The sequence below is a fragment of the Galeopterus variegatus genome, unplaced genomic scaffold, assembly GCF_000696425.1.
Source record: "Galeopterus variegatus unplaced genomic scaffold, G_variegatus-3.0.2 Scaffold272, whole genome shotgun sequence".
In the NCBI taxonomy this organism is placed as follows: Eukaryota; Metazoa; Chordata; class Mammalia; order Dermoptera; family Cynocephalidae; genus Galeopterus; species Galeopterus variegatus.
This window is the reverse complement of record NW_007726383.1, coordinates 78,317-102,265: the sequence shown is the minus strand read 5'-3', so window position 1 is coordinate 102,265 and position 23,949 is coordinate 78,317. Positions and strand designations below refer to the sequence as shown.

The window sequence follows — 23,949 nt, the reverse complement described above, 5'->3', positions numbered from 1 at the left end:
CAAGGTGGTTTGATGTGGAGTCTCAGTGTGTTGGCCTAAGCCCTTAAACTTTTCTTGCCTCTATTCAGGTCTCTAAATTGCTCTTAAGGGCTGCAGCAGGTCTGTCTGCATGTGGAGTCCAGGTCAGGTGCTACCATATGAGGAAGCCAGCAGTGCCACTACAATAGTGTAATTTGCACAAAAGCACTTGGCCAAGGTGAGACCTAGCCCTCGGCTCCTGTTCACCAAGCCACATGCCTCTCGCAGCCTGTGCTGGCTCACTAGCAACACTTTTTTTGTAAATCCAAAAAGGTTCCTGTGTGATTGGGGTGACCCTGTCAGGAATCTGATTAAACCCAGGACTCACAATCAGGTAGGTCCTCAAATTTAGACTTCTGGAGATATCCCTACAAGATGTTATTCCCACAGTCATAGAGATACTTAGGATTGAAAGCAGAAGACTGGTTCGTCATTTACTTAATCCTATGTCCTATTATAAGATCACCTGTCACTGGTGGTGTGACATTTGTGTAAATCAGAAAAAGGCTGATCTGAACCAGCTTTGGCAGAGAGCCAGATTTTAATCCCTACTTTTCGCGTTGGCCAACCAGTATGGTCATACCTGGTGCCTCTGCCCGTATGTCCTTTTTAAACATAGATCTGGAAATTATTCTGTAAATGTCAAAATTATATTACATTATATATTTTTGTTTTAGAGTATTAATTGCTTTAATAATGAAAATATCCCACAATTTTTGTAACTAAGTTTTAGCACACCTTCATTTTTAGATATATCAGGACTGTGAAAAAATGGAAGTTTACTGAGTCTCTCTCTCCTTCTTGACCTCTGAGAGAGGGAAGGAGGCAGGAGCTGGAGCTAGGCAGGCCTGACGCCCTCCACCACAAACACTGAGCTAACTGAGGCTGCCTGTCATCTCGAACAATTTTTCCTCCAGGAAATGTCATTGCTTCATTGCATTGCAAGAAAATGATGTCATAGTGTGGGGCCCTGATCCATTTCCTGACTTTTAACCTGAGTCTCCTAACCTTTTTCAGCTGTACTGCACTCAGAGTAAATGAAACACATTAAAATGTAAAGGCCAACGTGTCTTGTAAAGTCTTTCGAAGCCCCAGGGTGGGGTTAACTTCTGCATATATACTAAAAATCAAAATACAGTCTTAAAATAAAAAAGTTGGGGCTGGCTGGATTGCTCACTCAGAGCAAGTGTGGTGTTGGTAACACCAAGGTCAAGAGTTTGGATCCCCTTACTGGTTTCAAATGTTAGTGTGCATAAGATTCACCTGGAGGAGGGCTTCCCAAAACAGATTGCTGGGACCCAACCCCAGAGTTTCCAGTTCTTACAAGTTCCCAGGTGATGCTGATGCTGCTGGTCTAGTGACTACAATCTGAGAACCACTGCCCTATGCTACATACACAGGGCCAAGACATAGAGAATATGAGAAGCAGATCTTGAACCACACCAAGAAAGACCTCCTACATTTAGAGCCACTCAGTAACGAATGGGGTTTCCTCTCTGGAATGGTAGAACCGTAAAGGGCATGTAGGTCTCGGGACATTTGATGAGCAGTTGGCCTAATGGACCTCTAAGGTCTCTTCAGTCTATTAAAGTGCTTGTTATGAATGTCAAAGACAAGAGACAGAGAGGCTGGGACGGAGGGTCCAACTCCCCTGCAGAAGACCCTTCTCATTATCGCCACAATTCAGTGCTTTAATTGTGCTTTGAAGATTTAGAGTCACACCGGTAATGACAATGAAGAAAAGCTGATAAGAATGTTTCCTTAACTTAGGTAATATGAAATTACAGTTTAATGAAACACCACAGAAGAAACAAGAGGAATTTAAAGAAAACATTTATTCACTGCAAATTTATATTTCAGATTTTAAAACTTCTATGACAACAATGATATAATTTCAAATTTTATATCATAATATTAAATCATACAAAATGTCATCAACTAAAAAGGCATAAAATGTGTAATTATTTTAATTTTTATTTCATAAGAACATAGAGGAAAAGAGTTTAAAGACCAAAATTATTTTGTAAATGTTTCAAAATAATAACCACAAATAAGGCAAATTTTAGAACATTGCTCCAAATTTAACGTCCATTCTTTTGACCCTAGGAAGAAAAAAAAAAAATGAAGTATTTATTTCCACAGTTTATCAAAGAAAATAGAGTGCCACTTCTGACATTTAATTTAGCCTTTTTTATGTCACAGGAACTCAATGAAGGATAATTCAAGTAACTGCATCTTCGTACCGCTTAAGGACGACAGAGGAATCAGCAGAGAGAACAAAATTGGTGGTGGTGGAGGGGGGGCAGAAAGGTATAAAAAAGAAATATGTGTGTAATAAAATATCTGGCATAAGCATTAAGCAGTCAGGGAGAGCCATTGCTTCTGTGGGTAAGGGCTGTCTAAGGAAGTGGGAAATCTCTCTGTTGAGCATCTTTTTTGGTCATTCGCTGTTTGTTTTGTCTGGTTTGGATTGGTTTGGGGCTTTTCTAAAATTAACAGAAGGTTAAAGGGCACTTTCTGAAATCTTTGATCAGGAGCCAAGAATTTAAATTTGATTAGAAGTGAGGGGGAGGAAGTAAACATTTCTTGAGCACCTATCAAGTGCCAAGCCCTGCATCAGGCTCTTGCTAGAAATTCTGTCTTTTCATTTGTTCAACATGTGAGGTAGGGGTTATCTCCAGTTTTCAAATGAGAAACCTTAGGCTCAGAGAGGTTTAACATTGATTTGCTCAAGGCTACTCAGATGGTAAATAACAGAGGTGACAATTAAACCTAAAACTGTCTGATTTCAAAGGTGCCACTACACATCAGGTTCTCCATGTATCATAAATAACAGTGAAAGCAATTCCTCTCTAACAAACCACTGCTCTTTGGCATGGAAATTCAAATCTACTTTTTCTTTATATTCTTTTCTGGGGATTCTTCCTGGATTCCATGACCATAGTAAATTTTCCATGACATGTGAACTGTTTTTAGATTTAAAATGCCCCTGCTGTAGATTTAAACTATGGCTAGGAAGATATAAAAAAGAAATTTAGTATTGCAACCTGCTATTCTTTTGACCTCCACGCTCCCAATCCCAGCTTTACTGGTCAATTTTTTATTTTTACACTGTGCTTACTACTTTCTAATATAATACACTATTTCATTTTTTAATTATGTTTATTGCTTATTTTTTGTCCTCCTGCTTGAATGTAGACTACACATTTTTTGCTTGTTTTCTTCACGAATGTATATCAAGTTCTAGAAAAGGGATCAGCAAACTTTTCTGTAAGAGTCCACATAATGAACATTTTAGGGATTGTGGGCTATGTGATCTCTGTCACAACTACGCAACTCTACTACTGCAGTGTGAAAGTAGCCATAGACAATATGTAGACAAGTAAGCACAACTATGTGCCAATAAAACTTTATTTATGGATGCTGAAGCTTGAGTATGATACAATTTTCATGTACAAAGAAGTTTTGATTTTTTCCAGCCATTCAAAAATATAAAAAACTATTCTTAGCTTGCAGGCCATACAAAAAAAAAAAAAGGCAGTTACTCAGTTTAGGCCAATACGCTGTAGTTTCCCAACCCCTAGTCTAGAAAATAGTGCCGGTACATAGTATGTGCTCAGAAAATAGAATTTACTGGAACTGTCCCAGTGATAAATATTACATCCCATTGTCCCCATGAATCTCTTACTAGCTCCCCATCCCATGAAAACAATAGCTAACTCAGGGAACATTCCACTCCCCTACCTGGTCCATGGGAATGGCAGCTACTAAACAGCAAGACTGAATTTGCTAGAACACGACTGTCAGCGTTAGAAGGGACCTTTGATAGCATATGATCGGCACTTCCCAACGGGTGCTTCCCATATCCCTGGGAAACCTAGAAGGCCTTCTAGAAAGAAGCTGTTACATCATTAAAAGATCTATTTCAATTCCATCTAAAACATTAGCAATAAAATAATTTGTTTTCCCTTTTAAATAGAATTGTTTGGAAACTTTTTTGGGGGGGGAGGTTGGTTTATTTCTCATCTGAACATTGTTTTGTTCTGTGACTATTTTTAAACTATCATCAACTTTTAACTGTCTACATCACTTAATTTATATAACTAGTCATTGGAAAAAGATAGAAGGTATAAGAAGCACTGATGTTGAAATTGAAGTAACAAAAAGCATAAAAATGAAAATAATTTTGCCAATATGCTTAAGATTATCTTCACCAAATCCCTAAGTTGTATTCATCTGCTCAACACTCTTATGGGATACATCAGCATATATCTCATATTTCTATGTTAAAAAGGAAAAATATATTGAAGATTATATGTGGTTTAGTTTGTCATCCATTGTCAGTGAAGTCTAGCGATATTAACAACGTGTTATTTGCAGAGAAGTGCTGACAAATATTAACCTGATACTTTCTCTCATATCCTTATTTGTTTATTTATAAAAACAAATCAAATGCACTAAGTTCAAACCTTAAATTACATAATAACTTTTCATTGATTTTTGATTGAGTATAACAAATAGTTAAATACAATTCTAAATTTTAGTATGCTCTGGTCTCCAAACTAAACACGATATATGTCACTATAAAATTTGCCCCAAAATTATGCTTTTAGGGGCCGGCCCGGTGGCGCACAAAAAAAAAAAAAAAAAAAAAAAAAAAAAAATTATGCTTTTATTATACATTCAATTAATGTTAATTAAGTAGAATGCCACTTGTTAAATGGGAAAAGTATAAACTTGCCTAACTACACTATGAATATTATAAAGATTATATTAAGTTAAATTTTGTAATATAATCTGTTATAAAGATTATGTAATCTTTAAAAACAACTTTATATGGTAATAAAATAATGAATTTTTTTAATACGGGTTTTTATGAGACTTTATTACTGTGAAAGGGGTTATAAACCAGAGAAGGATGGGAAATACTGATCTAGTCCACTTTGTTTTATAGCTGAGGAAATCGAAGCCTGTCATTTTGTTAGAATTAAGCCTGGGCTTTCTGACCAGCGAGCAAGGCTTTATATTGTGTAACTCTAGGGGGCGCCATTCGTACTGTTGTGGTGCCATTTTCGTGGACGTTAACGAGATAATCCGTGGCCTCTGGAGAAGAGCAAAGCAAAGGCCTCGGCTTTCAATTATGCAGTGCTGAGTCAGTGAAAATCCCTGTCATTAAATCCTGCTCAGACATTTTTCTGAAGTTTTCAATATATTATTTGCAAGACCTCTGAGTTGTCAATCTTTTTTAAACTAAGACACAGGTGAGAAAAACTAACAAAGAAGCACTAATTCACCTAACCGTTAGTGAGATTCTATGTTTTTTTAAACCAGATCTTATGCTGGGGGCTAGGAATCAGAACCACCAGAGGAGGAGAAGCCATGGAGAAGGAAGAAAACCAAAGAGAATGATGCATGCAAGTCGAAGTGTGGGGGTGGGGGGGGGCCTTGGCCAAAGTGGTCAGAGCTTTCAAAGGCTGGGCAGAGGTCAAGGAAATTCAATATCTGCTCAAAAATGTATTCATGAATAATAACATTTTTAGATTAAGATGGGGGAGCAGGGGAAAAAACTAAATTGACTGCATATCAAGAGGAAATTATGTTGAAGCTTGTGATAATTTATAAAGTAAAGAATTACAAAGAACAGTTCTCAGGATACCAACCCTCCCCACCTACTGATCCCTCTTTGGCAAAATATCAAACTTACTTTAAATACATTACAATAAACATTTAGTCTCATTTCCTCTCTCAGTAAGTTGCTATCACCCTTGGTGTGGTCCACCGATTAAATGAAATGCAAATATCCTGGAAAAATAGCTTTCATTTCTAAAACATAAAAGTTCATTTTTGTCTGTGAGAAGCATAAGAAAGATTGTCTAAGAGAAACATGACTTTGCAAGGTCACTCAGAGTAGGTGGGACTCAGGATTGCTCATACACCACCTAAACTGTGTCCAGCGGTCAGGATGCAGTCTAGACTCTGGAAGACCTGGGACTGAATTCTTGACTCTACATCGAGGTGAGAGTCTCAATGTCCTCATTTGTGAAATGGGCATAATGAGCTTCAGAGTATTGCGAAAAATAAAACAGGCCAAATGTCCAACAAATTGTAACTGCCCAATAAATAGCATCTATAATTATTCTTCTATTACCTGGTACTCCTCTGGTCAAAGAGACACTCATTACAGTTCAGCACCTTGTAATTCCAGTGCTTTAACTGGAATTACATCTATGACATTAGGTTAGTTATACGATGTAAGAGAGGAAAAACACTTAAAAGCAATCGTTTTTAGCAAATAATCTATAATTTATGTAGTTATAAGCCCATTGCCTATTCAATGATATAATGAAAAGTTTCTTTAAACGGCAGCATACAAAATAATTCTGGTCGGGTTAATGTGACAGATTGAATATTAGGCAAAGAAAAGTGTTGCTTGAGGTGGTTAAAGTGATCTGGGAATCTGACTAAATCGTGTACTGTCTTACACATATGGCATCTTGAGTGACACAGTAAGGCAGTGATGAGATGCACCCCAGTGACACATCAAGGTGGCTTAGGACAGGTAGAGAGTCACCCTCTCCAGTATTTAAAATCTCCTTTTCTGCTTGCTTCCTGTAGTACTCCCTTCTGAATGCTAATCTTCTCAAAAGGAATGAAGTTGTATTTCAAAATCACAGACTGAGACAGATCTGGGAAGGTCCTCGGAGGTCTCTGGGCTAAATCCTGTGGTCTTAGGGATGAGGAAGCTCAAGCCCGCAGCGACTGATGTGTGTAGGGGTGGACTGCTACCTTGTCCACGCAGTCCCCACTGGGTCCTTGGCCACTCTGGGAGGGGCCCTGTCATGGTGTCATTCCTCGCCTCCCCACACCTTCCTTCCCAATGTTTTTACCCTAATTGCTTCCTCCGTTTCTCTCCCTCCTTTCCTGTGGGAAGTGCACTCAGGCATCAGGCTATTTCCATCAATTATTCTCTTCTTTAATTAATAAAATCTAAAGTATCAAACCAACATTGTTACATTTTAAATGGTGTTGTACTCATATATTAGCAACATTATAATCATTCAGAAATATTCAACAGTGTAAATGAAGTTTTCTTTGCATTCTTTCATGGTTATAGAGAATGGAGGCTTCTGGTTTTTACACAACTATACATCCTTTTATTTTAAAAAAACTTTGTTTTAAATATCTTTCTTATTTGTCTAAATGTAGTATATTCAATATCTGCTCAAAAATGTATTCATGAATAATAACATTTTTAGATTAAGATGGGGGAGCAGGGGAAAAAACTAAATTGACTGCATATCAAGAGGAAATTATGTTGAAGCTTGTGATAATTTATAAAGTAAAGAATTACAAAGAACAGTTCTCAGGATACCAACCCTCCCCACCTACTGATCCCTCTTTGGCAAAATATCAAACTTACTTTAAATACATTACAATAAACATTTAGTCTCATTTCCTCTCTCAGTAAGTTGCTATCACCCTTGGTGTGGTCCACCGATTAAATGAAATGCAAATATCCTGGAAAAATAGCTTTCATTTCTAAAACATAAAAGTTCATTTTTGTCTGTGAGAAGCATAAGAAAGATTGTCTAAGAGAAACATGACTTTGCAAGGTCACTCAGAGTAGGTGGGACTCAGGATTGCTCATACACCACCTAAACTGTGTCCAGCGGTCAGGATGCAGTCTAGACTCTGGAAGACCTGGGACTGAATTCTTGACTCTACATCGAGGTGAGAGTCTCAATGTCCTCATTTGTGAAATGGGCATAATGAGCTTCAGAGTATTGCGAAAAATAAAACAGGCCAAATGTCCAACAAATTGTAACTGCCCAATAAATAGCATCTATAATTATTCTTCTATTACCTGGTTTGATGTCACTGCTATTATTTTAGAGAAAATAGAGATTACAGAAGCGGTATGTCTGGCATTGTGATTATTTTTCTAGATTCTGATTTCTCTACTGACTGATTTCAGGAGACCACATAATGGAATTTGTGCGGAAGAAGTATAGTGGATTTTTACTCTTCCATGGTTGAGTTCTACCTGGATCTACTCAAGGGAATTTAGTTCCCAGAAGCACCAGAAGGATCTTACTTTAGATCGACCTGAGGCCTCAGGCCTTTAGAACAAGAGGCATAGATGAATTAGTTTCAAGGCACATTTATGTTGCTGATGATGCAGCCTTAAATCCACTAGAAGATTTGGGGTCAGTGTATTGCTGCTGATTTGTCTTCTGTTCAGGGAAAGAGGGTCCTCCAGTGATAAATATTCTGCCCCCATATGTTTTTGAATTGCACTTAAAGGGCTTACCTACATCTCTTATGCAAAAAAAACATTTCTAAATTTGTTGAAAAAAGTGAAACCATTGTATCATATGACAAGAGGGAAATATTCTCCTTCCCCCGTTCATTTAAAAAAAAAGAAAACCCACAAAACACAACAAAGAATAATGAAAGGAAAACAAACGGAGCCATTCCAATCTGTGGAGGAGGGGCAAAGTGACTGCAGGGGACAGCTGCAGCATGTCTAGTGTCCCAATTCTTTCCTTTCCCATCGCTTTATTACTTATTGGACCAAGAATGTAGACAATTCCGGCTACGGTTGTTTTGCATTTTCGTTTCTCCACTTAAGTTGTGTGTTGTGTTTGTTTGTCCCCCGCACTGGGAGCTGGACCCGATGGGATCGCTTCAGCCTCTTGCTCTGAGCCTCCTAAGCAGGTGGCTTTCATTCCTCTCCCATCCCCCACCCCTTCCTGCAGGGCCCTGACAGTCGGATGGGCTCACACGCCTTTGTAAGTGTTTATCAAAGTCATCAAACACTTCATGCCTCTTTCAAGCATTTCTCACTGTGATTTCGGCTGGGTACCAATTGACTGAACATCCACACACCTTCACAGTGTGACCTTTAACAAGATGACCTCGATTCTACTAAAACAAGGCGGCACAGGGAGGAAAGAAATAATAGATGTGGTGATTCCTTAGGGGGTGCTTGATTCATTTCTAAAAACATGTTTTTGAATTTATGGGAAAAAACTCTTAGAAGTGAGTATTTTCCACCATAACATGTATTGTTACATTAAGATCTTTTTTTAAAAATTGACTTTATTGTACAATTTGTTACAATACAATACGAAAATTACTATTTTCCCAAATCTTCCTTCAAACCGTTACTTTTTTTTCCTCCACAAATCTTCATGACTTGAATTTTCTTATATGTTCCATATTTACACAAAAGAATATTATTTTTCAGGATGGAAAATGCAGTTTTTAAAAGCATTTTCAGTGTTTTATTTATATAGGAAAGAAGAGGCATGAATCAGCAGCAAACTTTAGAATATTTATTATAGTCTTTAATGACATTTAAAAAATATTGGTTATCACTTTCAGCATGTGGGAAATCTAACGACATAAGTGTGTGGGTTCATTAAATGTAGGAGCACCATGTAGAACTCTATCTGGACAAATGATCCACTTTTCCTTCTAATGGAGTTGTGCACTTTCTGAAATTTTGATAAGTAATACACTTATTTCACTGCTGGAAGTTGTGCCTAATATAGCTGATATTTCTTTCCACATGGTAGCAAAGGTTTGCTCAGGCTACATGTGGGCCTCATGGGCTCAGGCAGTGGTGTGTTTATTAACACAGAACATCATGTCCCATTATGTCAGCCCCTCATCCTCGCTAATGAAATACGATCTGCTGCCATTAAGGATTAAGCGGTGTCAAGTCATCCAAAAAACGCTCACCAAGGAAATGCTGCCTATTAAATTTATCTAGAGCTCTCACCCAAATTAGTGCTGCTTTATGCAGGTGGGGAAACTGAGATTCCGTCCAGAAGTAACACCAAGGGACTCTTGTGCCAGGAAGAGAATTTTTTTAAAGTGTGATTCTTAAACTTCATTGCCCATCAGTACTTCTTGGGTTGTGTGTTAAAGATTCACAGAAACTGAGATTCCGTCCAGAAGTAACACCAAGGGACTCTTGTGCCAGGAAGAGAATTTTTTAAAAGTGTGATTCTTAAACTTCATTGCCCATCAGTACTTCTTGGGTTGTGTGTTAAAGATTCACATTCTATTCCTTCAACCCCAAAGTTTTTGACATAGTAGGGCTCAGGGGGGACCCAGATATCTGGGTAATTCTGATGTCATTGGTCTACTTTGAGAAATGCATTATAGCTGTGTTGGGCCCTATACCTGGCTGAGAAGTCACACACCAAGAAGCTGTGTCCTGAGAAGATGGGCAAAGCAAAACTCTGAAGTTGGAAATCTTTGCTTCTGACCCCAGTTTATCTCTGTTTTCAATTTATTTTTTCCCTCTCCAGGCACTTTAGGTGGCCTCACCATTCAGCCCCCATGGAGCTGACTTTCCAAGCTCTGCATATTTTTTTCCTTCTTTTCCACCTGCCCTCCATCCCATGTTAAACCTAGGTGTTGTAAGTGTCATGCCTAAGGTGACATCCTTAGGCTGGCCTAAGTGACAGCCAGATGTCTAATGAAATACTGCTAACACTTCAGTGTGTGGTTCTCCTAAACATACGGTCCTTTTAACAATGGGCTCTGGACAATGTGGGATGCTCACCACAAGGGAGAAATCCCAAATACTATACTTCCAGATGCCCTGGCAGTACGGTAGGGGAGGTAATCTTAGTTTGCTTGCCTCAACTCTTGGCAGGCCTCCTTGAAAAATCAACTCTGTTCATAAGAATGAACAGGATTTCCTTTGCAGACTTACAGAGAAGTTGAAGAGGACAAGATTGACCACAAAAGGCATTAAGAATGCCAAATCCTTGTATTCCAGCTTTGCTGGTCGGGGTGGATAGTATCAACCTGGAAAAAAAATTGGCTAGTATTTCTCAAATTCATTTGATCCAGATATGATACTAATCTGAATCATAAAGCCAGCATGAGAGTTAGCAGTGGGAAATATCTCTTCCCAAAGAAAGGCTGTTCAACCCACAAAGGATCAGCATCAGTATCAGACTTAGAATTTGGAACTAAAGGTCACTTGTGCTCTTCTCTTAGAGACCCTGTTCCAATCCTCCTGGAGGCCAGAGCCATGCACCTCAGCAGACCAGCAGGGGAGGAGGGTTTGCAGGGACAGTGAGAAGGAGGTCCAGGATGGACCTGGCTCGATGAGGAGAAACGGTTCTGTGTTCTGACCCTGGCCCTACTACTTATCAGCTGTATGAACTGGGGCAAATTATATAAACTCATTAGACTCAGTATCCTGTCTTTATTTTTATTTTATTTTATTTTATTTTCTTGTCCTTTTTGAGACCGGCCGCACTGCACTCAGCCAGTGAGCGCACCGGCCATCCCTATATAGGATCCGAACCCGCGGCGGGAACGCTGCTGCACTCCCAGCGCCGCACTCTCCCGAGTGCATCACGGGCTCGGCGCAGTATCCTGTCTTTAAAATTGGGAAGTACACTGACAGTAACCACTCTATTATTATGTCATTCCTATTTCTATTAGCCCTCCTGAAAAAAGTTAGAAAACTAAACTTGATGTTGGGGTACATGAGCCTCTGTGCTCGAGTAGAAGTAGAAATAGTGGGAGAATTTTTTCTCTGTACTTTCTAGCCATAGAGCATGTATACCTTTCTGAATTCATGGGATAGAAGCTAAATTAAAGTATATTGGACTAACATGAAAAATATTAAGGATGTTGTCAAAATCAATTTTTGCACAAAGCTCCTAGTATTTGCCTCTATTAGTAATTTTTTGTTGTGTAAAATTTAATTGGATAAAATAAAGGAAATTGTTGACTGTTTTTTTTTTTTTTAAAGATGACCGGTAAGGGAATCCTAACCCCTGACTTGGTGTTGTCAGCACCATGCTCCCCCAAGTGAGCCACAGGCCTGCCCTAAATTGTTGACTTTAATCCAACATTGTAAACTGCAAAATAACGTTGCAAAGCATTATGCAAAAATTTAGGTTTAAAATTCAAGGTTGGTTTATCTTAACATATGTTTTCCCAGGGGGGAAAAATGCTACATTCTTATGACTACATTCTTAAACTTAGAACAAGATAAAGGAACACATATTCATTACTTAAAAAAAGTTCAGTGTTTCTTACACTTTATTTTTTATTTTTTTGAAATTATTCACTTATTTTGGGGGGCAGCTGGCCAGCAGGGGGATCACATTCTTATGACTACATTCTTAAACTTAGAACAAGATAAAGGAACACATATTCATTACTTATAAAAAGTTCAGTGTTTCTTACACTTTATTTTTTCTTTTTTTGAAATTATTCACTTATTTTGGGGGGCAGCTGGCCAGCAGGGGGATCTGAACCCGTGATGTTGGTGTTATAAGGCTGTGCACTAACCAACTGAGCTAACCAGCCAGCCCCCTTACACTTTATTTTTAAAATACTTGTATTTTCCAGCTTTTTTTGAGGTATGATTGATGAATAATATAAGTTTAAGATGCACAGCATGATGATTTGCTACATATATATAATGTGAAATGTTTACCACAACAGGTTAGTTAACACATCCATTACCTTACATAGTTACCTTGTGTGTGTGAGTGTGGTCAGAACATTGAAGATCTACTCTCAGGAAATCTCAAGTGCACAGTACAGTATTAACTATAGTCATCATGATATACATTGGTCTCCAGAACTTACTCATCTTACAACTGCAAGTTTGTACCATTGTACCAGCATCTGCCTATTTTCCCCAGCCCCCAACCCCTGGCAACAACTGTACTACTCTCTGTTTTCATGAGTTTGCCTTTTTTAGTTTTCACATGTAAGTGAGATCATACAGTATTTTTCTTCCTCCGTCTGACTTATTTCATTTAGCATAATAATCTCAAGGTTTATCCACTTTGCTGCAGATGGCATGCTTTTCTTCTTTTTTAAGGCTGAGTAATATTTCATTACACACACACACATTTGGACCATATTTTCTTTATCTGTTCATCTGTTGACACTTTGGTTGTTATTGTGAATAATGTTGCAATGAACAATGTCTTGGCTATTGTTACTACAGTTTCAACGAACATGTTCAGATATCTCTTTGAAGTATGCTTCTGTTTCCTTCAGATATTCACCCAGAAGTGAGATTGCTGGGTTGTATGGTAGTTCTGTTTTTAATTATTTGAGAAACCTCCATATTATTTTCAATAATGGCTAAACCAATTTATATTCTCACCAACAGTGCACAAGTGTTCCCTTTTCTCCATATTCTCACCAACTCTTGTTATTTCTTGTCTTTCTGATAATAGCCATTTTATCAGGTATGGAGTGATATCTCTTTGTGGTTTTGATTTGCATTTCCCTGATGATCAGTGATGTTGAACACATTTTTATCTACCTGTTCACCCTTTGTATGTCTTCTTTGGAAAGACATCTATTCAGGTCTTTTACCCATTTTTAAACCATATTATTATTATTATTATTGTTTTGCTACTGAATTGTATGAATTCCTTATATATTTTGGGTTTTAATCCCTTATTAGATGCATGGTTTGCAAATATTTCCTCCCATTCCACAGGCTGCTGTTTCATTTTAGCCATTGTTTCTTCTTCTGCACAGAAGCTTTTTAGTCTGATGTAGTCCCGCTTATTTATTTTTCCTTTTGTTGCTTGAGCTTTTAGTGTCATATTCAATAAACCATTGCTAACACTGATGTAAGGAAGCTTTTTTCCTATGTTTTTTTCTAGTAGTTTCACTTCAGGTCTTTAAGTCTTTGTCCATTTCAAGTTAATTTTTGTGAGTGGTGTAAGATAGGGGGTCCAATTTTATTCTTTTGCATGTGAATAGCCAGGTTTCCCAACACCATTTATTGAAGAGACTATCCTTTCCTCATTGTGTAATCCTGCAATCTCTGTCAAATATTATTTGACTGTACATATGTGGATTTATTTCTGGGCTCTCTGTTCTTTTCCATTGGTCTATTGTCTGTTTTTATGCCAGTACCATAATGTTTTGATTACTATAGCTTTGTAATATAGTTTGAAATCAGAAAGTGTCATGCCTCCAACTTTGTTCTTTCTCAAGATTACTTTGGCTATTCACAGTCTTTTGTGGACCCATATGAATTTTAAAATTGTTTTTTCTATTTCTATGAAAAATGCCATTGGAATTTTGATAGGGATTGTACTGAATCTATAGATTGCTTTGAGTAGTATGAACATTTTAACAATATAAATTCTTCTGATCCATGAACACAGGATATCCTTCCATTTATTTGTCTTCATTTTTCATTAATATATTATTTTCAGTGTACAGATCTTTCACTTCCTTGGTTAAATTTATTCTTAAGTATTTTATTCTTTTTGATGCTATTTTGGTTTTGGTTCTTTTTTTTCTTTTTCTTGCCTAAGTGCTGAGGCTAGGACTTTCAGTACTATATTGAATAGAAGTGGTGACAGTGGATACAATTTTCTCATTCCTATGAATAATTTTTAAAATTGTGGGTTGAGATAAAAATTGCTTGGTGCTACTTACAAACATACATTCATTTATCACATCAACATATTCTCATTCATTCATTCAAAATCAATTATTGAACAAGTATACATGCCAGACACTGGATAGCAAGGTCATACAGGATACAGTGGTAAATAACAGAGAGAGAATAAGTATTTATAAACCAGACTTTCCATTTTAGCATTTAGCATGCACTCCCTCGCTGAAACTTACATTTATGTGTCCATTCTGGATAAGTCTTGCAGAAAGCTTGAGGAACACTGTCAGGGATGCACATAGCAGGGCAAAGCTCAGACACATGTCAAGGGCTTGAAGTGTCAAGTGGTACTCTCCATAGTGGGGTGGGTCCACACAAACTGAAAGAAATTTTGCATATGGAAAAGGAAAGGCAACTGAATAACCAAGGTAATTGCTTCCTGCAACCCCTGAAAACGAGTAGAAGCAATATGGGCCAAGGAGAGCAGATTTCAAGGCTATTGCAAAATGAAATGGACATCCCATAATGCTCAGAAGCACAAAGGTGAAACTAGCTTCCCACTGAAAATAAAGCAGAAACACATTGTCACTTTGGGGATGAGATACTTCAAAAGCTTCTTAGCAATATGAAGAAAGAAAGAGATGCTGGCTGTCAATCTCTCCTACTGGGACATGAAGGAGAAATAGGCTACAACTTTGTCTTTAGGCCCTTGTTTTCTCAACTCCAACCTACACCATAGGAGAACAGCATATCAACCAACTGGGGCAAAAATGAAATGAATTCAATTCAATAAACATTTATTTATTTATCTTCTATTATGTGTAGAGAACTGGTCTGGGATAAGACAAACAAAGATGAGTAAACAGAATCCCTACTCTAGGACCTTGCTATTCAGGGTGTGGTCCATGGTCCAGTAGCAGTGACATCCTGGGAGCCTGGCAGAAATCCAGAATCTCAGACCTCACCCAGATCTATTGAGTTAGAATCTGAATCAGAATTTTAACCAGATCTCCAGTTAATTCACATATACATTAAAGTTTGAGAAGAATCGCCTTAGCTGTGGGAATAAAATTTACAATCAGATAAGGTAATCTTTTTGTATCATGGAATTACCTGGCTTTCTACTGTTAAAATGTAAGATATCATAGATTTGTCATCCTTCTTTAGAGGAAGAGATAACAGGGAGATTGGAAAAAGATCTCAGATTGAGGAGTTGAGAATTAAAAATACATTATTAAAAGTAGAGAATCCATCCCTTCAAGATGAAATTCAGGAGCACTAACACTGGCTCTGTCCTTCCCAAATACAATAATAATCATAAGAACTTGTAGAAAATGTTTGGAGTAGAAACCAGATAATTATTTATTTAAAAAATAGTTTATTGATGAAATCCATCATAGTAAGGCTTCAGTTAAACCAGATTGAATTATAATTGGAAAGCGTATTCTCTAAGTTCCACCCTGAACTGGTAGTGATTTGACCTTCGAACCCACTCTACCATCCCACTCTAGCCTATAGATTTACCAGGTATCTGTGGGTCCACTCTTTGTAAGCCAATAGTAGAAGCACACCAGCTGTGATAGCCTGTGAAAAGAAAATGGAAAAATAACATCCACAATAGAACATACCGTTGCAAAGAGTTCAATTTGTCTCTCAGTTTAACAACTTTAACATGAACTAGAAGGAACAGCAAATGGCTAAATGGATTTACAGCTCTGATCTCCTCGTCAGCCATGAAAGAAACTGTGATGACAATGAGGAAAATAAGCCATTAGTGTCATAAAGACATGATTCATATAAGCTCATTTTTTGATTCTCTACTTTGCCTTTGCCATCACAGTTATAACCCTACTACTGTAAGGTGTCACCGTAATAAAAGCTTGGCTTTATAATTTCTGCCATATGTTTTATTTTGATTAATTGTCTATTGTTCATCTTTCTCACAATCTGCTAAAATTGCAAATGGGAGGAACGAGAATGGAAACCTGTCACAGAACCCTGAAAACCGTCTCAGACATGACACTGTCTTTTGCTATTGGCTTTCTTTTGAGATTCCACAGCCTCAAATCTGCTAAAATTGCAAATGGGAGGAACGAGAATGGAAACCTGTCACAGAACCCTGAAAACCCTCTCAGACATGACACTGTCTTTTGCTATTGGCTTTCTTTTGAGATTCCACAGCCTCAACCTGCTGGTGGGATACACATGCATGATCCCTGTTTCTCAAATAACGAAGATTATCACTAGAATGAATACTGATGTGACGTTTATTGTTCTGGGTGCAGTGGTATCCAGCTTTTTAAAAGAGAGTTCTTTATAGTCTCCGAGGAAGAAAACGCACCCAAAGCACAGAATGAAAATAATTAAACAAAGGAGAATTCACCAGAACTAAGCAGCAGATAATGAAAAAAAAAAATATCTGGGCTCTTTGATTCAGCACCAGGTCTGATGAAAGAGACCTTTGTGGTCATTAAGACTGGAAATTGTTTATTCCCAATCCATATTAATCATTTGCTCTTGACCAAGGGATGTTCTGAGCTTAAGAGAGAAAATCAGGAAGAGATGTGTCTAAAATAAGATATAGAACATGGATAGTTCTAAAAATAATACAATTTGGGTTTTTGACAGAGAAATAAACATGACTGTATGTATAGAATCAACATATTTAAGGGGGAAAAATCATTGCTTTTACAAATACGTTTTTGTGATATGCTGCTTTTGAAGCTCTGGGTCTGGCATATTTATTGTTTTGAGACTTAGCTTTTCATTTTCCTGGCATATTGTATTTCGAATGGTGGATGCAGAGAATTTGAGAGAAAGGTTAGCACACACACATACTCACTTACACAAAACTTCTCATGTAGCTGAGCCTGAAATTCCAGACCTGGCATCTCCATACCATAAAACTCCCATGGATAATAACAGAACCATCTGTAGTCAAAAGAGGTTCCTGTCTTGATTCTCCAAGAGGAAAGTTTCCAAGGGACCCTATGGAGGTTGAGCCAGCATAAATAGTACAACAAAACAGAAGAATTATGAAGAGCAACCGTGGCCCTCACACTGATGCTCTGTGTTGTAAGCCTGGGGCTAGTCTATGCTTTTCCCAGGCATGGCCTGCAATTGACACATCCCTCCTCTGTCATTAGCAGCAGAAAGAGAAACACTGAAGCAAGATAAAAGCAGAGGAGATGGGCTCACACTCCTCTGCTGGTTTAACGCCCAGCAGATAGCTGACATTATCAGATGCTTAGATTCCAGGTTGCCTTAACTACTTTGGCATGGGCTGTTTCTTTCCTTTCAAAAGTTGAAAAATGCAGCCGAATTGCAGTCGCCTGCTACTTCTGTTGTAGCTGCCAGCTTGAATTTTGCTTTGTTTACACAAAACCTTGAAAAAGATCTTTCATGGAGCGGCTGAGTATGAATGCAGTTCAGTACCTTGTCAAATCCAGCCTGCGAGTGGCAGCCCGAGAGCGGGCCCAGCGCCCCCGCCAGGCACGCAGACAGCGCCGGCTGTTCCCCCCGCCAGTCCCGGCCTTCCCTCTGCCTTCTTCCACGTCTTTTTGTAAGTTTTATTTTCAGGAGAGAAGAATTTAAAAGGAAGAGATTTGAGGGTAGGAAAGACAAGAGGGAGAAGAAAACATGCGAGAGGGGGTGTCTGAAGGTGAAAAGTTGCGCGAGGCGGGGCAGCCAGGTTGTGAGGAAGGACGGAGCGGAGGTGCTGGTGGCAGCGGGTGCGACAAGGCGAAGGCGCCATCCTGCACTCTCCTTCACAACTCCTCCTCCTCTTCTTCTTTTTTATAAACAAAATAAAACACTTGCTTTCATTTATTTAAATTTCCTTTAACTATTTCTTAAATATACATTAATGTCAAACCATAATCCCTATACTTTGTTATTTTCATTTTCCATGCTCCATTTTAGCATTCATCTATGTGCATATAATTTTACCTATTTTATTCAAAAACATAAGCAAGTAGCTCGGATCTTCTTGACACGCTATTGAGTTGCTCTCTGGGTACTTCCAGAGCATTCATCTATGTGCATATAATTTTACCTATTTTATTCAAAAACATAAGCAAGTAGCTCGGCTCTTCTTGACACGCTATTGAGTTGCTCTCTGGGCACTTCCAGGGATATTACTTGGGTTTTGCAACCATGGCTGCTAACACTTGGATTGCATAATTGTGAGCCCTCCCACTAAATCTTTAAATTGCCTGAGTAAAGGACGCAGTTCTCAGAAGCAGATGAAGTGAAGGAAGCAGGGAGCAGTCACAACAGAAACAGAAACTTTTAGAGGCATCATATTAATGTGGGATAATGTATTCACTTATAAACATCTGTTGTGGGTTTACTACAAACAAGGGATGTAATAGGCACTGTGCAGATAAAGTAATGATAATAACTGTTAACATTTGTTGAGTGCTTAATATATGCAAGGCATTATGCTAAACACTTTACATGTGTTAACTCGTTTAATCCTCATAATGATCCTCTCATATAGATATTCTCCCACTTTTTAAATAAGGCACAGAGAGGCTAAATAAGATGAGTAAGATCACCAAATAACTGCACAAATAACGGCTTCAAATCTCATTAGAATTTACAGTCCAGGTGTGAAAATAATGCACATATAAAACTGTCTACAAAATTAGGTAAGAAAAATGAGCACTTTCTATGTGAGAAGACTTGAGTGATGAGATACTACCTCTAAAGGAAAAATCAATGGTGGAGTCACTGTGGGGAAATAGGATCTGAAGCAGGTTTGCAGGATGGATGTGATTTAAATGGGGGGTGACAGAGAGAGGGCAGTCCGGGCAGTGGAAGCAGTACGTGCAAGGGTGAGGAAGAGGAAGTCATGCCCGGGGAACAGTGAGTGGCAAGCCCAGACCGGCGGAGGATCAGTTCCTGGCAGGGGAGAGTAGAAAATTGGAGTAGAAAGCCATGAAACAGCAGGGCAAGGAGGGCCTCAAAATTTAGGCTTGCATATCCGAACTTTGTTTGGGGACCATGAGCACCACTAAAGGTTTTTGAAAGAGGAGCCAGCCTGACTACGAAAGAGGCTTAGAAAGATGTGCCAAATGGAGTGAGGCCTAGAGGGCTCTGTAGGACCCTGATCTTCAGACTTCTTTTAAAAAAAAACTCAACCTATGGTACATAATACATTTTGCATGGTGGCCTAGTTATAAATATTTCTATTTCTAACCAAAATAATACTTAACCCTTATCATGTGTGATGCATTCTAATAGTCTCTATTCTATTCTATTGCATTCCATTCCATTCCATTCTAGTCTATTCATTCATTGTGATTGGGCCTAGCTACCCAATAGATTGACTTTATAATCTGCTAATGAGTAGGTTCCCACAGTGGCCATGGAAGTTGTATTAGTCCATTTCTGTGGCTTATAACAAATTACGTGGAACTGGGTAATTTGTAAGAAAATGAAATTTATTGCTTACAGTTTTGGAGACTGGGAAGGCCAAAGTCCAGGGCACATTTATGGTGAGGGCCTTCTTTGGTGGTGGCTTTACAACAATGTGGGGGTCTCACATGGTAGAAATGGTGGAGCAGAGAGAGAGAGAGAGAGAGACTAACCTCCGCATATGCTGTCCTTTCAATGCCCTCAGAACCATGTCCCTGATCACCACTATTAATCCATTCACTACTACATGGTCCTATACTCTAATCACCTCTTCAAGGCCCCACCTTTCAATTACCATAGCAGGATTTCCCACCCTCAACAGTGACAGTGGGGATTTAAGCTTCAGTGAGGTTGGGGGGGCGGTCCAATCTACAGCAGAAGGTATCTAGGCATAAAATCAGAGAGGGGTGGGAAGTAGTAGGGATGGGGGGCTACACAATGAGAAGGAAGAGGAAGGAATGCATAGGGATATATCTCATAAAAGTCAAAGCTATATGGCAACTGATTTGAGTTGGGCTGGAGTTGGGCTTGTTTAGAGCACTGCTGCCCAAAGTACAGTCCAACCCTCGGTGTTGCTCCCACACCTCGCTCAGCCAGTGAGCGGCCGGTCTGTATGTGGGATCCGAACCCTCGGCGGGAGCGCCGCCACGCTTCCCAAGCGGTGCACCATCACTGTGCGCCACCGGGCTGGCCCATAAAAGCTGTTTTTACTGCTGTAACCACTGTCTGGTTCTGGTTTTTCAACAAGCAGTTGGAAGTCACATGACTGTTGAAGCTATAAGAGACTTGAGTCTAACAGTTGAGAAAACTGGGGACTCCATGGCTAAAGCCAGCCCTCACTTTCTCCCAAATTCCTGTCTCTAAGCAGGGTTCTGTGTGCACCACTGTGGCTCGCCATTGGCCAAGTCACTAATCTTGCCAGTCACAGGTCCTGTGTTTAAACCCACTGTCCTTCAGTCTTCATCAGAGCTTGACTTATAAGCCACATTTTCTAGGATTAATAGAGCTCAGTCTTTAAGGTACTGTGATCTCCTCACTGCATACCTTCTAGCAGCTGATGCCTTTAAATAACCTAGCTCAGAAATTCTAGGAAAACTGCTTATCATGCGGCTGTCAGAATGGAGCTAGGAGAATCTGAGAACCAATATTTGTGAAGTATTTAGAAAGCCTTGAATGAAAGGCATTGAACAAATACAAAGTACTGTATCACATGCAAAAATCTATCTCTTACAAGTCTCAAAAGAAATATGGAGTCGTTTACAAAAAGAAATGCCAGCATGATTGAAATGTACAAATTATCTTTTCACCAGAGGAAGACATACTTTGGAGGCAAGTTAAGAAGTGATTGGCAAGGGAGGTTGTGGAATGAATCAGAAATTTGTGAAGTTGACCCTGATGAGACAAAATTGTGGTTCTGTAGAAAACTCATTAGGAAAAAAAATCACGTTGTTCCAAATTTAGACATTATTGAAAGAGTGAGCATTCTATTGCTTTCCTTCTAATGAGGATTTTTTTTCTTCTTTAATATAAATACCAGCTTGGCCTTTAGTCCTTGCAACCTCATCAAAGTTCAACTGCATAATAAGTTCTGTACCATCAGAATGGAGAGCATGGATTCAGTCACTTATTCAACAAAATTTATTAAATAATATTTACTGAACATCTAAGTATGTGCTTTCCTCTGTTCCAGGTTCTGGAGATATAACAGTAAACAAAATAGAAAAAAAAAATCTCTGTTCTTGTACAACATACTTTTGGAGGGGGTTGGGGAGAGATAAAACAAACAATAAATAAATTACATAGTAATCTATAATTTATCAGTAAATTATATAGTATCCTAGATGGTGATAAGGGCTATGGGGGAAAAATAAAGCAGGGTATGAGAAACTGGGAATGCCAGTCAGGGGAAGAGGGTTGAAATTTTAAATAGGATAATGAGAAAGACCTCGGTGAGAAAGTGACATTTGGTCAAGAATTGAGGGATGTTAGGGAGTGAGCCAAGCTCAGGAAGAGGCATCGGGTAGAGAGCAGGCAGTGCAAAGGCCCTGAGGCAGAAACACACCTTGGCATGTTTGAAAACAGCAAGAAGCCAATGTGATGGGAGAGAAATGAGCTAAGGGAAGAGTGGTAGGAGATGGGGCCCAGGAGGTAACAGGATGGGGAACCCGGCAGGTCATTAGGGCATAGGACAGGAGAGTGAGGCAAGTTGCAAGGGATGAAGAAAAAAAGGTTTGGACAGAGAGTAGGCGCAAATGAAAAGCATGATAGTAACTAGCATTCGAGTAGGGCTTTAAAATTGACAAAGCTTTTTATTATACAATCTTCATTCAAATTGTGTTCATATTCACTGAGCATCTTAGTGTTAAACAGTTTCACATGTGGGTTCTCTTTCCCTGCAAAATTCTTCATTTTACAGGTTAAGGCAATAAGGAACTAGTTGACTGAGGGTCCTGCTTTTGACCACATACTGAGAACATCACAGTCAGGATTTGAACACATCCTCCTCCCCAGATCCTGTATCTCCGACTCCGCTTCCCCATGTTGCTGCCCCTGAAATCAAATAGCCACCAACTGGCTGTGTGCTAGAGACACATCATATCATTTCTCTGGGCCTAATTGGTAAAACAGACATTTGGCCTAGAGCAAGCCTACATTCAATAATCTGTAATCTTAATTAAAATCACCAATACTTGTGGAATGTATTATGACATATTCTGCAGAGATGGTCAAAGAACTATAAGAAAAGAATGCAGGGTTGGACTACAATTATGGTTTTGTTAAACTTTGGGTCAGCTGTAAAATCAGAATTAAAAAAAAATTAAGTGGAATAGAAAATATCAATACATTTCACATAAATGGTTAAGCACTGTTTTGTGAAACTTTTGTTTTATATATATATACACATATGTAAACATATATCTATTTATCTAGAGAGAAATATGAAGATGCATTTATGTACATTTCAGATCCTGATGTAAAATATTTTTCTGACTCTGAGTCATCAACAAAAAGTTTGGAAGCCATTTGAATAAATGTGACTGCCATCTTTTCATTTTAGTAGAAGTTTATTTTTTTTTATTTTTATTTTTTTTCCTTTTTGTCTTTTTTACTGACCGGTGACGGGATTGCAACCCTTGGTGTCGCACCCGCACCGGGGACTGGCAACGGGATCGCAACCTTCAGTGTTGCGCCCACACCGCGCTCAGCCAGTGAACGGGAACTGGTCTCCACGTGGGATCCGAACCCTCGGCAGGAGCGCCACTGCGCTCCCAAGCAGCGCACTCTGCAGTGCGCCACTGGGCCGGCCCGTCATTTTAGTAGAAGTTTAATAAATTTTTTTTGAACAACTGTGTGGTTTTGGGTAGGTGCTGGGGAAAAGAAGGAAGGTCAAGACTGGGGTGGTAGATGTAAAAGAATGTATTAAAAAAGAAAAGAAAAGAGAAAGAAAAACAACACCCAATGTTTTTCTTGCTCAGTCTACCCTCCCACAATCCCGCTTCCCCCCATCTGTACACCATCATTACACCCCACAAGACTGAGCTCCTTTGAGATCAAGACCTTGTTTTATCCTCCATTGTAACCCAAGGACATAGTAGGCTATTAATACATATTTATTTAATAAGTAGATTAAAAATATATTTCCTGGGTCTCTCAATATATTTAATAAAATATTTTCCTACCAAAGCTCCATTCCAGATGGGACAAACAGTCCAAACACTCCATCCTGTGAACCAAAGCTTGTAAGAGAAGACAGGGAAGAAAGCAGTAACTCCAGAGAACACACTGAGACTCCCCAGAGTAACGAGAATTCGACCAGCGACCTGGTATAGTCCCTTCATTTTTCTCTGTGACTTGAGTCCTTGATCTCAAAGATATTTTGTTACTAAAACATGAGAGTGTTGCAGGCCTAGATAAACAGAAGTTTCTTAGAGACAGTAGCCATGATACGTGTGGACTGTTGATCTAATTGCAAATAAGACTCTATTTGTTTCACCAAAGGTGAAATGTAATAAAATAATCCTCGATGTAAATTTGACACAATAAAAGTTCTAATACTAATTTATCTCAGAGAGAGAGAGAGAAATCAT

The 23,949-nt window shown here is 38.8% G+C and overlaps 1 protein-coding gene across 1 annotated transcript; it reads right to left on the bottom strand.

Annotated features, from left to right (window-relative positions):
• Positions 1-2,025: 2,025 nt before the first annotated feature.
• On the bottom strand, positions 2,026-23,700 carry TMEM212 (transmembrane protein 212). Its single transcript, XM_008566856.1, has 4 exons — positions 23,542-23,700; positions 15,965-16,024; positions 14,677-15,000; positions 2,026-2,120 (listed from the first exon to the last, which is right to left on the bottom strand). The coding sequence occupies exons 1-4, from the start codon at positions 23,698-23,700 to the stop codon at positions 2,100-2,102; spliced, it is 564 nt and encodes a 187-aa protein (XP_008565078.1). The 3' UTR covers positions 2,026-2,099.
• Between the last annotated feature and the right edge of the window lie 249 nt (positions 23,701-23,949).